This window comes from Oryctolagus cuniculus, chromosome 15 (assembly GCF_964237555.1).
Source record: "Oryctolagus cuniculus chromosome 15, mOryCun1.1, whole genome shotgun sequence".
Taxonomy (NCBI): Eukaryota; Metazoa; Chordata; class Mammalia; order Lagomorpha; family Leporidae; genus Oryctolagus; species Oryctolagus cuniculus.
This window is the reverse complement of record NC_091446.1, coordinates 240,719-253,431: the sequence shown is the minus strand read 5'-3', so window position 1 is coordinate 253,431 and position 12,713 is coordinate 240,719. Positions and strand designations below refer to the sequence as shown.

General features: G+C 62.8%; 1 protein-coding gene across 3 annotated transcripts; it reads right to left on the bottom strand.

Moving 5' to 3' along the window:
- Positions 1 to 2,752: 2,752 nt before the first annotated feature.
- Positions 2,753 to 10,757, bottom strand: CALY (calcyon neuron specific vesicular protein). 3 transcript variants are annotated; one of them, XM_008270646.3, is made up of 6 exons: positions 10,623 to 10,757; positions 5,212 to 5,366; positions 4,574 to 4,687; positions 3,645 to 3,758; positions 3,108 to 3,450; positions 2,753 to 2,892 (listed from the first exon to the last, which is right to left on the bottom strand). In XM_008270646.3, exons 2-5 carry the CDS (start codon positions 5,344 to 5,346, stop codon positions 3,127 to 3,129), a joined length of 687 nt encoding a protein of 228 aa, XP_008268868.1. In that variant the 5' UTR covers positions 5,347 to 5,366; positions 10,623 to 10,757; the 3' UTR covers positions 2,753 to 2,892; positions 3,108 to 3,126. The 3 variants fall into 3 exon arrangements, with proteins under 3 accessions (XP_008268868.1, XP_002718815.1, XP_008268869.1); XM_002718769.5 differs by having other exon boundaries at positions 3,108 to 3,420; XM_008270647.4 differs by having other exon boundaries at positions 10,579 to 10,705.
- Between the last annotated feature and the right edge of the window lie 1,956 nt (positions 10,758 to 12,713).

Here is a 12,713-nt window from a genome sequence, read left to right as displayed (position 1 = left end):
AGGGCCTGCCAGGGAGGCTTTGGAGCCCTAGGATTTGCTTGAGTGCTCCCTGCACCTGATGTCTCAGGAGAGGGAGCTGAAGGGGCTGGGGACAGCCCGAGGCTTCGACCTCTGTGGCTGGGTTTTAATTCTTTTGTTTACGGGGGTGGCGGTGGGGATCTGCCATGCACTGGTTTACTCTCCAAATGCCCACAACAGCTGGGACTGGGCCACACAGCAGAAGCTGGGGGTTCCCTCTGGGCTCCCAAACGGGCATGGGTGGCAGGGCCAGGCACGCGAGCGGGCACCCCGAGCATGCAAGCCGGAAGCTGGGCTGCAGCCAGTGCTCCAACTGAGCCCTGTCCCTGCAGCCTGCAGCCTGGCTGCACCCAGACCCTGTGTGGGCCCAGTGCCCCCAGCACCCAGCCTGGCCGTGTGGGCCCGGTGCCCCAGTACCCGCCCTGGCTGTGTGGGCAGATCTGCCTCTGCCCCAGCACCCGCCCTGCCTACTCCACCCCAGCTCCCATGCAGCTCAGGGGATCTGATGGGCCACATCCCCCCTGCACCTTCTCTCCCCAGCACACGGGGCACACCTCATCACCCCCCGCCTGGGACATGTCCACAGCAGACTGGACCTGCAGGTCCTGGTGTGGCGTGGGGATGAAGGGCTCCCGGGCACCAGCGGCCCCTGGGACTGTCCCGGGCTGGCTCCTGCGGGAGTGGCCTGGAGTCCTACAGGAGGCCTCAGGGGTTCACAGGACTTGCAGGGACGGCTCAGGGCCCCTCCCACTGGCTGGGCTCTGTGGACCCAACACAGTTGCTCTGGCTACATTCCTCCCCCAAGCCACCAGAGGGCTCTCCTGCATCTGCCAGGGTCCAGGGCGTCTGGTCTGAGGCCACCAACCAGAGGCTCTCTCCTAGAGGTTGCTGGGGAGTGAACCTGTCTGTCTCTCTGCCTTTCAAATCAAAGTAAACATTTTCTAAAGTGACAGTAACTGATTCTCAACCCACTACATGGAGCAGGGATCCGTGGGTTACACAGAAAGGAGCACACAGATGAGAGGGAGAAAGGGTTTTCTCGTCCCTCATCAATAAGAGCATGTAGACCAGCAGATGCAGAGAAGGTAAGGAAGCTGGAGAATCACCACTCGGAAAACACAATGGCTGGCTCAGACAGGACCGGTGGGGGATGCGACAGCTGCTGGGGGTGGTTACCCACAGTGTTCTGATCCGTGCTTACAAGGGGAAGGCCCTGAAGAAGCCACCTTGGGCAAGCGGCCATCAGGACAGGGTCCCGTGCATGGCCGCTGGCCACAGGTTGCACAGCTTAGGGTCAGGAAGGGCAGCAGGAGGAGCCCAAGGCAGCGGATGAATCTGGCATCCTGGACCAGATGTCTTTCTCAGGGGAGGCTACAAAGGACATAGCTGGGACAACTGGACAAAGTGTGGGCAGGGAGCATCAGTTACAGTATTGTGTCAACACTCAATCCCTGGTTACGGTGCTGTGTCAACACTCAATCCCTGGTTTTGCTGCCCTTCAGCACTGAAGCATGTAGGGTGATGAAGTTACTTCTCTTAATTGGCTCAGAAAATTGTTAGAGGAATGATGGCTAGAGAGATGACGGGCAGAAGGTGGAACACAGGTGACAGATGACAGGTGGCTGAACAGCTGGTAACACAGAGGGATGGGTAGCAAGATGACAGAGCAGAACCACTGGGAGCTGCCATGAGGGGCACACAGGACTTCATGTAATTACAGGGTTTCTGCAAATCTGAAATTATTGCAAAACGTTACAAGAATGAAAGGGGAGAGTTGCATTTTAATTCAATCACAACAGTGCAAGCTCTCTCTGCCTTAACTTTCAGCTGCCCCTCCAGGTCCCTGGGGTCACTCCTTGCTGCTCCCCAGCCCAGCAGGAAGCACATGGCGTGGACTGGGTGGCCAGGCCTCCCCTAAGCCTGATGCTTGGCCAGCTTCTGCCCACGATGTCTCTGTCATAGCATCTGCCCACTTCCTGGGCACCATGTGTGTACCTCAGCAGTGAGCCCTGAGCTCCCCAACCGGGACCCCAGAGATGGCCACCGCCCCGGGTGCTCAGAGAGAAGCGCAGGTCAGAGGCTCTGGATGGCTGCGGACATCGAGGGAAACACCCTGGGTTCCATGCTAGGGTGAGGACCCCCAGAGAGCATGTGGGGTGCACCACCCTTGATGTTGAGTCCCCTGCGTCTTCACCGTGCAGTGCAAGAAACACCAGCCCCACCTCTGGCCCGTGGCAACCCGGGGAGACCCTCTCCCACTGAGCCCCTCGACCCAAGGGCCAAGCCTACCTCATCCCAGGTGGGACCAAGCAGAGGAAGCCCACAGCCTCCCCAGCCCCCCAGGCAGGAGACGGAGGTGGGGTCTCACAGAGCCACAGGTTGGCTCCGGTGGCAGAGGGAAGATCTCCATGGAACCCGTCCCCTGTAGAACTCAACTCTGGGGGTGCCTGCCCCCAAGACGCCCCTCCCCCCACCCCGAGGTAGCACACACTCATCTCTCCACGCGGCAGTCACATCTGTGGGGGCGGGAGCTGCAGCAGGCGCCCGCCCCATCCCACGGGGAGGAGGGTGCCAGGCCCAGCACCAGGTGGATGGCGGCCAGGCCTGGGGAGGGGTCAGGGTCAGCACAGTAGACCCCATCCTCCCTGCTCCCAGGGCTGGTCCAGCCCCTTCCAGGCCATTCAGGGTTTGCACCTGTGAGAGCCACACAAGGTGAGGATGGGAAGAGGAAGGAGCAGATGAACACGCTTCTTTACTTACAGAAAAGCAAGGGAGCCAGAGGCCCACAGGGAGCAGGGGGCTTCAGCGGGTGCTCAGGGACAGGGGCACAACACGGGGTGGGGGGGCGATGTGCTGGTCACAGGAGCTGGGGCACTGTGAAGAGAGGGACAGAGCTGTGAGGCCCGAGCCACTGCCCCCACCCCCGGACACCAGTGCCCCGCGCAGTCCCCTCCTCCCACCTCATGCATCTGCACCACGGTTGCACGCAGACGCACCCTGGGTGGGGGTCCTGGGCAGGAGAGGAGGGCGGGGACGAGGGCTCTGGGCTCAGAAGTGGGGCGGGAGCCCGGCGGGCCGCAGGCACCTACCCAGGCGGGCGCGGAGGCCTTACTGTGGGCGCGGGGGTGCCGCACTCCCCGCCGTTGGCCGCGCCGCCGCCGCCTCCCCGCCCTTGGCCTGGGTTTTCCCAGGCGGCTCCGTGGCCGCCGCTTTCGCCGCCACGGTGGGCGCCTTGCGGGGCTCCTTGGGGACGCGCGGGTTCTCGGCCCACGGCAGCGGGACCTCCGTGCCGTGCTTGCGGCTCAGCGGGTAGGCGCCGATGGCCGCCAGGATGCTGCGGTGGCGCTCGGGGTCCATCTCCGTGTAGTACATCTCCAGCGTCAGCGGCGTGCAGATCTTGTGCTGCAGAAGCGGCCGATCAGCGCGGGACCCCTGCGGGTGCAGAGCGCGCCCTCCCGACCTGACCCCTCCAGGGCCGCCTTGTGGGCTGGGTGTCTGCCCCAGGCAGTGTAGACAGGGGTTCCCGCCCTCACCCTTGTCGGCCTGTGCTTCCGACTTCCATTCACAGGAGGCTGAAATCTCAAAATTCCCCCAGAGCAGCGACCTTAACGCCACTGCCTACTCACCCGGAGCAGGAAGCCGTCGGGGCAGGTGAACTGGTCGTACCAGATGGCCTTGTACATGATCAGGACGCAGCCCAGGAGCGCCATGGCGAAGGCGATCATCCGCGCTGTGGGCAGCTGAGGGTGGGGGCGGGGCAGCCCTCAGCTCTGGGAGGCAGCCCCCCCAAGTCTTGGTGCCCCAACAACAGCCCTGAGGTCAGCCGGGGCCCAGCGTCCAGGAACCCTCTCCTCAGGGCCTGGGGTCCTGGCACCTGCGCCCCAGGTGCAGGACATGCAGGTGCTCCGGGGACTCCTCTGTGTGGGCCCCAGTGTGGCAAGGGGGTCGCACCCTGGGGGCGTCCGTGCCCCCCGACCGCAGCCCTGCCTGGTGAGCCCTGCAGAGTCCGCTGCAGGAGGTGCAGGCTTCAGAACCCTCTGAGCGCCACCACCTGGCTCCCGCTTCCTGTGAGGCAGTAGTGGCCCACGCACGTGGGCATGTGGGAGACGGGCTGAGTCCCTGCATCCTGGCTTCAGCCTGGCCGCTGCAGGCACGTGGGGAGTGGGCCAGCAGATGGGGGCTCTGTCTGTCTGTCCGTCTGCTTTTCAGATTTTTTAAAGGTAAACAGATTAAGGCCCTCACTGGAGAGGTGAAGAGAGAGAAGGGGAGTGAGGGCAGGTGTCTGCCATGCATCCTGCAGGACAGGCTCACAGCACCTCACAGGACGCCCCTTGCCCCTGGGACGGACAGTGGACAGTCGACAGTGGACAGACGGCCACCTCCCAGGAAGGAGCACGCACAGCTCCCTCCTTACAGCCCCAGAGCTGCTGGACAGCTCACAGTTGGCCGGTGCTGCAAGGCCAACCTCTGGACAGTGACCGGCTGCCTGGCTGGAGCCTGGGCGCCCACAGTCTGCGTGGTGCTGACCCCACTGTGGGCAGCTGTGTGCGGTTACCTTACGCCCATCGTCCGGGTGGCTGCAGGCCAGCTTCTGGCCCTCCAGGTCTGGGAACTTCTTGGCCTGGTCCGAGGAGGACAGCTGGTACTCTGTCTGCGTCTTGATGACCACCTTTGGAAAGAGATGGCCACAGCCTTGCTGGGCAGCTGGCCAGGACCCAGGAGTCCTGAACTGGGGGGGGGGGTAACCAGGGTCTGCTCTGTGACAGTGACTGTGAGGATGGCCGCGTGGCCGGGAGGACCCCGGCAGCTAAGACCGAGGCCAGGGAAGGTGGACGCTGCCCACCTGCAGGCGCCCAGCCAGAGTGCTGGGCCCCTGCCTGCCGGCCACCCCCACAGAAACTTCCCTTCAGTGGCTCCACAGCTGGGCCCTTCCTGGATCAGGCCAGGCTGGGCTTGAGCTGACAGTACTCTGCTTCCCCCCAGTTTCTGCTGAGGGGCCCCAGGAGCCCCTCTCAGGCCCAACCCAGACAGGGCCACGCTGGGCCACAGCCCCTTGGTCGACCATGGCCAGTTTACTCCTCTCCAGATGGGGACGGGTGGCCTGGAGGCCACATCTAAATAACACTCACCCAGACCCCCTTGTTCCTAGGGAAACCTGAGGACCCCTCCCCCACGCCAGCCCAGGCCCCTCACCTGGTCAGAGAATGGTGGCTGGAGCTGGCTGACATCCAGGGGGCTTATCAGAGGGACACTGTCTGTGGCAGCCCCATCCTGGTCCCCGGGGTCTTTGCCTGGCTTCCCGGAGAAGCTGCAGCCGAGCTTCACCATAGCGGATGGTGGTCCTCGTCCTGGTCCAGAGACAGGTCACTGACCACAGGTTCCTGGGAGCACCAGGCCAGCTGGCCACAGAGCCAGACGAGCCCAGGCTGGTCCCAGCGCCTCATGCCAGCACAGGGGTGGGCCGTGGGCTCACAGGTCAACCTTCTGAGCATGCTGGGGGAGGCCAGCCCAAGGCCTCCTATTCCTCCCTGAGTGCCCACCCCCTGGGCCTCAGCAGTGCAGGCCAGTGACTGACAGAGGAAACCACAGTAACCCCAACCACAAACACCCAAGCAGAGACGCCAAGGGCAAGTCCAGGAAGATGCAAAGAGCCCCACCCCGACAGGCTGCGGGTGTTTTGGAAGTGGAGGTATTTTTACCTTATCGACAGGACGAAGACACATCGTGATCAATCTTAATAGGAGTTGGAAAAGTGTTAGATAAGATTCAGTGTGCACTGGCTGTTTTTAAAGAGGATTCATTTATTTATTTCAGAGGCAGAAGCACAGAGGGGAGAGGGAGAGATCTTCCATCTGCTGATTCACTCCCCAGATGGCTGCAACAGCCAGGGCTGGGCCAGAGTGAAGCCCGGAGCCCGGAGCTTCATCCAGGTCTCCCACGTGGGTGCAGGGCCCTGAGCACCTGGGCCATCCTCCATTGCTTTCCCAGGTGCATTAGCAGAGAGCTGGGTCAGAAGTGGAGCAGCTGGGACTGGAACTGATGCTCATATGGGATGCCGGTGTTGCAGGTGGCTTAACCGGCTGGTCACAGCACTGGCCTCTCACTTGCTATTTTTTTTAAAAATATTTTATTTATTTATTTGAGAGGTAGAGTTACATATAGTGAGAGAGAGAGAGAGAGAAAGAGAGGTCTTCCATCTGCTGGTTCACTCCCCAAATGGGAGCAACGGTTGGAGCTGAGCTGATCCGAAACCAGGAGCCAGGAGCTTCTTCCGGGTCTCCCCATGCTTCAGCCATCTTCTGCTTTCCCAGGCCACAGCAGAGAGCTGGATCGGAAGAGGAGCAGCTGGGACTAGAACCGGCGCCCATATGGGATGCCAGTGTCCCAGGCGGAGGATTAACCTACTGCACCACAGCGCCGGCCCCTCACTTGCTGTTTTAAAAATCTTGGCACACCAAGGGCAGACGCTCCTGAACCTGAAGAAAGAGCGTCAACAGCAAAGCTGTTGCACGCGTCTCTCCCGCCTTCAGCACGGGGGAGGGACAGGAGTGCCGTCCTATGCCGAGGTCTCAGTCCATGCTGTGCGGAGGCAGACAGGCCAGCCTGGGCCCCGGCAGGACGGACGCTCTCACTGCCCACAGGCGAACAGCCCTGTGTGTGGACAGTCCGGAAGACGGTGATAAGAACTGGAAAGCGAGCCGAGCAGGGTGCTGGGCCAGGCACTGAGCAATGAATTCTGTGTCCTTACGGCAGTGACAAAAGCCCAGAAAGAAATCTAGAGATTCCACTTAAACAGCACCAAACCCCCAATGCTCGGGAACTGGCGTAGCAGAAGAGCTGGACCTGCACGGCGACGGCCCTGAGGCGTTGGCGGCACGAGCTGCAGTCTGCAGGCTACACAGACCCCCCCAGCTGTGCCTGTGCACCAGGAAGTCCCTTCAAGGTCTCAGTTTTCCAATGAACTTGCAAGGATCGTAATTCTGTATGCAGGACAGGGGGACAGAAACACGGACATCTCGGAAAAGAGCAGGTGTCTGGAGGCTCCGAGCCTCACAGGGACCCTGGCTCAAGCACGCACTTCCTGATGCAACCACTGTTCCCATGGAACAGGACGAGGCTGACCCCACTCACACCATACCCAGACCTGCCACCCTGACCCCACTCACACCACACCCAGACCTGCAACACTGAACCCTCACAGCACCCAGACCAGTGACACTGAACCCTCACAGCACCCAGACCTGCGGCACTGACCACACTCACATCACCCAGACCTGCGACACTGACCACACTCACAGCACCCAGACCTGCGACACTGACCACACTCACACCACACCCAGACCTGCAACACTGAACCCTCACAGCACCCAGACCTGCGACACTGAACCCTCACAGCACCCAGACCTGCGACACTGAACACACTCACACCACACCCAGACCTGTGACACTGAACACACTCACACCACACCCAGACCTGCGACACTGAACCCTCACAGCACCCAGACCAGTGACACTGACCCACTCACACCACACCCAGACCTGCGACACTGACCACACTCACACCACACACAGACCTGTGACACTGACCACACTCACACCACACCCAGACCTGCGGCACTGACCACACTCACATCACCCAGACCTGCGACACTGACCACACTCATGGCACCCACACCTGCGACACTGACCACACTCACACCACACCCAGAACTGTGACACTGACCACACTCACACCACACCCAGACCTGCGGCACTGAACACACTCACACCACACCCAGACCTGCGACACTGACCACACTCACAGCACCCACACCTGAGACACTGACCCCACTCACACCACACCCAGACCTGCGACACTGACCACACTCACACCACACCCAGACCTGCGACACTGGCCACACTCACGGCACACCCAGACCTGCGACACTGACCCCTCACACCACACCCAGACCTGCGACACTGACCACACTCACACCACACCCAGACCTGCGACACTGACCATCACGGCACCCAGACCTGCGACACTGACCACACTCACAGCACCCGGACCTGCGACACTGACCATCACGGCACCCAGACTTGTGACGCTGACCACACTCATGGCACCCAGACCTGTGACACTGACCATCACGGCACCCAGACCTGCGACACTGACACCTCACGTCACCCAGACCTGCGACACTGACCCCACTCACAGCACCCAGACCTGCAACACTGACCCCTCACGGCACCCAGACCTGTGACACTGACAACACTCACAGCACCCAGACCTGCGACACTGACCATCACGGCACCCAGACCTGCGACACTGACCACACTCACACCACACCCAGACCTGCGACACTGACCACACTCACACTACACCCAGACCTGAGATGCTGACCACACTCACAGCACCCACACCTGCGACACTGACCACACTCACAGCACCCAGACCTGTGACCCAGGGATCGCCAAGTCACAGCTCACACAGGTGAGAACACAGGTGAGGACGTCTTCGAGGGGACAGAGACCAAGGCAGTGTCTGTGCAGGGACCTCGCTGCTGGCTGCTCACGGAGACTCAGCCTTCAGAGGCCAGCGCTGGTCTGGGTCCCAGCTGCTCGCATCTGATCCAGCTTCCTGCTACTGCTGCTGGGCAGTCCACGGGCTTGGCCCCTAACTTTGGCCCGGCTCAGCCCTGTCTGTTGAGGCCATTTGGGGCATGAACCAGTGAAGGCAGGATCTGTGGTCTGCCTTTCCTATAAATAAGTGAATCTTAAAAGCACAACCTTCCAAAAAGGAAGAAGTGAAATCGTCTCTGCCATTGAAAGAAAGAAGCCCTTCTGGAGAATGTGACCCTGGGAGGACTTCCTGGAAGGGGTGGCCTCAGCCCAAGGCTGGTGTCCTAAGTGACCGTGCGGGCACAGTGCTGTGTGCGCGTCCAGGGCGACACAGCGACGTGGCCCCAAGCCAGAGGGCACCTGGGGCCGCCAGAAGCGGGAGGCAGGAAGGGGTCGGTGACACCTGGGGTTTCCTTCCGGCCGTTTGAGCGCCTCCCTTTAAGAGTGAGCCCCAGGAAAGACAGGTGGGGTCCTTGCAGGTGCGGACAGGCCCATGGGAGCAGGGGCTGGACCGGCTGAGGCTGGGGGGAGGTGTTGGGGAGGGGATGTGGGACCGCAGCACAGGGGGCCCCTCCCCCGCATGCCTGCCCTCCCGCCCTCCCCACGTCTGCGGCTCTGCCTGGCTGGGCAGGGGTCTGCGGGGCACTTGGTGGCCACTGGTCGAAGCTTCAAGCCCAGCCACTCCGGGCACTGGGTCGCAGACCACGGCGGAGCCGCCCCGGGAATAAAAGGCCCAGCGACCATCGCGGAAAAGAGATGGGGTTGGTCGGTCCGCGGGGTGCGGGCCGTCGAGCGGGAGCGGGGCGCGGCCTTCCCCGGCGCCTGCGCACTATGGCTGAGTCCTGCGGGCCAGGGCTCCGCTCTGCAGACGGCTACTTTATGTCATCGCGGTTTCTAGGACGACGCAGGATCCGGAGACCCTTCAGAGGGGAGGGGCCGGGGGCTAAACAAGGCGCCTTCCGAGCCGCAGGGGCGTGAGGAGGCCGGCGCGGAGCTCCGGGAACGCGGCACCCCCACGCCTCCCGGGGCCCTTTTATCGGCCCCGCGTGCGCTGTGCGGTGGCTGCGGGCACCCCCCTCCCGGGCTCGGCGGGAGCACGGATGTGGATGGAGCACGGTCGCGCAATGTAGACCAGACGCCAGGACCCGCGTACCGGACTCGCTCTCGCGCGTACCCCGCCCACGCTGCGGCGTTACCCGGGCGGCGCGGGCAGGACGCGGGAGCGCGCGTCCCTGCGCTCTGAGGGCCCCGCCGCAGCCCCAACAGGGGTACGCCCACCGTCACACTGAGATATCAAGGGGGTCGCGGAGCAGCTCACGCACAGCCGCGGTGACGCTGTGCCCGCGCCCCCCACCCCCGGCTATAGGCAAACGCCCCTGCGGGCCTCCTGCCACCTGCCCCCGGTCACGCGGTCGCCCGCAGCCCAGCCGCCCGCGCCCCCACAGCCTCCTCCGGCGCCCCGGCACACAGCGACTCCGATCCGGGTCGGGCGTCACCCGCGCGCCTCGGACGCGCTCCCACTGGCTCGCTCAGACCCGCAGAGGCGGAGCCCGCGCTAGAGGAGGGGGCTTCGGTCTCCATGGAAGGGCTGGCCCAGGTCCACTTCCCTCTGCCTGCGACTGGGGATCAGGCAGACGGCCGGCTCTGAACACGGCTGGACCCGCACGGCTGCTGCGGCCCCTGACGCCCCGGGACGCGGGGGCACTGCTCCCACCTCTGGGCAGCGGGGCTGTCCCGGCCTCCAGCAGGCAGGAAGCCCGGAGGAGGAGGTGGCTGGCCGGACCCGAGGGCGGCTGCCGGCCGGCGGCAGTGTCCCCCTCCCCATACGTCGCGCTCACACACAGGCACTGAGCGCGGGCACCCCCACATGCAGCCCCTACACACGCACGCGGCAATGCTCCCCTCGCCCACCCGCAGCGCACCCCACCCGCACTCGCACGGCCCCGCACGCCCTCGGACCCTGCTGTCCCCGCTCCGCAAGGGGAAAGGTGGAGATGGCTCACAGGCGGCCCAGCGGCAGCTGCTGCACGACGCGGTGGCGGCGGGACGAGGATGCGGTTCCAGACGGTTCGAAGCCGGAGGGGAGGGGGAGGGGCTGAGGCCGCGAGACCGAGGCTGCGGTTGCCATGGAGACGCGGCTGGAGGAGGGACCTGGGCGCCTGCAGCGGGCCGCGCGCCCCTCCTACGCGGCCCCGCCAAGCCTGACCCTCAGCTGCTGCACGCCTGCGGTCCACACTCTTACCCTGAGCGGCTGAGCCCAGGCCCAGGGTCTGGGGCGCCCGCAACCGCTTCTGTCCTTGCCCTGTCCACCCCTGAGGCTGGCGAAGTCAGCGTGGGGGATGACCCCTGCCCTGGCTGGGAGCTCTCAGAGCCACTCGTCCTCCCTGGTCCTGGAGCACCGGGCGCCTGCTAGGTTGCTGAGTGAGTGCCCAGCTTCCTGCAGGCACCTGTGGCCCCCAGGATTCCGCCTGGTGGGGAGGGCTCCGCGTGCTGGGTGTTCATTCCTTCTTGCTGTTGGCTAGAATCCCACTGCCCATTCACCCGTCCACAGGTGTGTGGAGTGCCTCCAGGTTTGCTGGTTGTTTGTGCTATTGCTGTCCACTTTCAGAGTCTTCCATCACTGGTTCACTCCCCAGATGACTGCAACGGCCAGGGCCAAACCAGGCGGAAGCCAGGAGCCGGGAGCTTCATCTGGCTCTCCCATGTCGGTGGCAGGTGCCCAAGGACTTGGACTATCTTCCGATAGCAGGGAGCAGCAACAGAAGTGGAACAGCTGGGGTACAAACCGGTGGCCATATGGGATGTCAGCGCTGCAGGTGGCGGCTTTACCCGATACGCCACACTGCCAGCCCCAAGCTGTCCAAGTCTTGAGTGGACATGTGTTCTCATTGATTTTAAGGATTTATTTATGTGACAAGCAGAGTTATGGAGGGCAAGATAGAGGGGGATAGAAGTCTTCCATCTGCTGATTCACTCCGCAAGTGGCCGCAACGGCCAGAGCTGAGCTTATCTGGAGCCAGGAGCCAGGAGCTTCTTCCAGGTCCCCCACGAGGGTGCGGAGGCCCAAGCACTTGTGTCATCTTCCACTGCTTTCCCAGGCCACAGCAGAGAGCTGGATCAGAAGTGGAGCAGCTGGGACTTGAACTGGCAACCATATGGGATGCAGGTGCTGCAGGCAGAGGCTTAACTAGCTATGCCACAGCGCCGGCCCCTGTTAGGAAACTGGCGCAGTTTTAGCCAGGTGGCCGCATGGCCCAGCTACCTGAGCCAGGCTCCACCCCCATCCTAATAGGATTCGCTGCGCCTGCTTCCCTGCCCGCCCTCAGGCAAAGTTTTAAAAGGGCCTGTTCCTGAACATGCGCTCTCTTAGCTCTGCTCTCTTAGCTCTTCCTTCCTGTGCTCTGGGTTCCTCTCTCTAGCCTCCTCCTCTGGTCTCTTGGCTCTCTCTTGGCTCCTCTCTGCTCTCTTCTCTCCTTGCTAGCTCCTCTCCTCTCTGTTTCTTCTACTCTCTCTCTCCCCTCGCCGCCCCTTCACTCCGGTCTGTTGGGTGTTCCCCAATAAACCCTTTCCCTTACTCCGCTGTAAGGTGTGTTTTGCGATGGCTGACATTAATATCTAACAGCCCCCACATTTAACTGTCTAAGGTAAGAAGCGCTGTGCTCGGGTGGGTGTTCTGCTCAGTGCTGAGGCCACTGCTTGGGGCTCCTGAGTTGCAGCCACAGCGTCCTGCCCACCCACACCCCGGGGCAGCAGGGATGGCTCCAGTGCTCGGTCGCTGCCACCGCACTGCACCACCCCGACCTGGGAGACGTGGGCTGAGTGCCCAGTCCCTGGCTTAGGCCTGGCCCAGCCCCTGCTGTGTGGTTCTCTGGGACGGGAACCAGCAGATGGGGAGCTCTTTGTCTCCATCTCTGCCTTTCAACAAAATGAAAATAAGAAATAAACTTGAAAAGCTTTGCCAAGATGTGCACTGTTTTGCGTTCCCTGCAGCTTCTCCACATTCAGCAGTGGAGTCAGGATGTGTGACCAAGCCCGAGACCCAGGGGCCTGGCGTGGGGACCGGGTCAGCCTTGGTGTCCCCCGAGGCCTCTTCG

What these genes read in the sequence shown, in the direction of transcription:
- CALY (XM_008270646.3), bottom strand. Translation starts at nt 5,346, where the DNA reads ATGGTGAAGCTCGGCTGCAGCTTCTCCGGGAAGCCAGGCAAAGACCCC. An exon ending in AGCCACCATTCTCTGACCAG is followed by an intron (nt 4,688 to 5,211) that starts GTGAGGGGCCTG and finishes CTCTTTCCAAAG; the next exon opens with GTGGTCATCAAGACGCAGAC. An exon ending in ACCCGGACGATGGGCGTAAG is followed by an intron (nt 3,759 to 4,573) that starts GTAACCGCACAC and finishes CCCCACCCTCAG; the next exon opens with CTGCCCACAGCGCGGATGAT.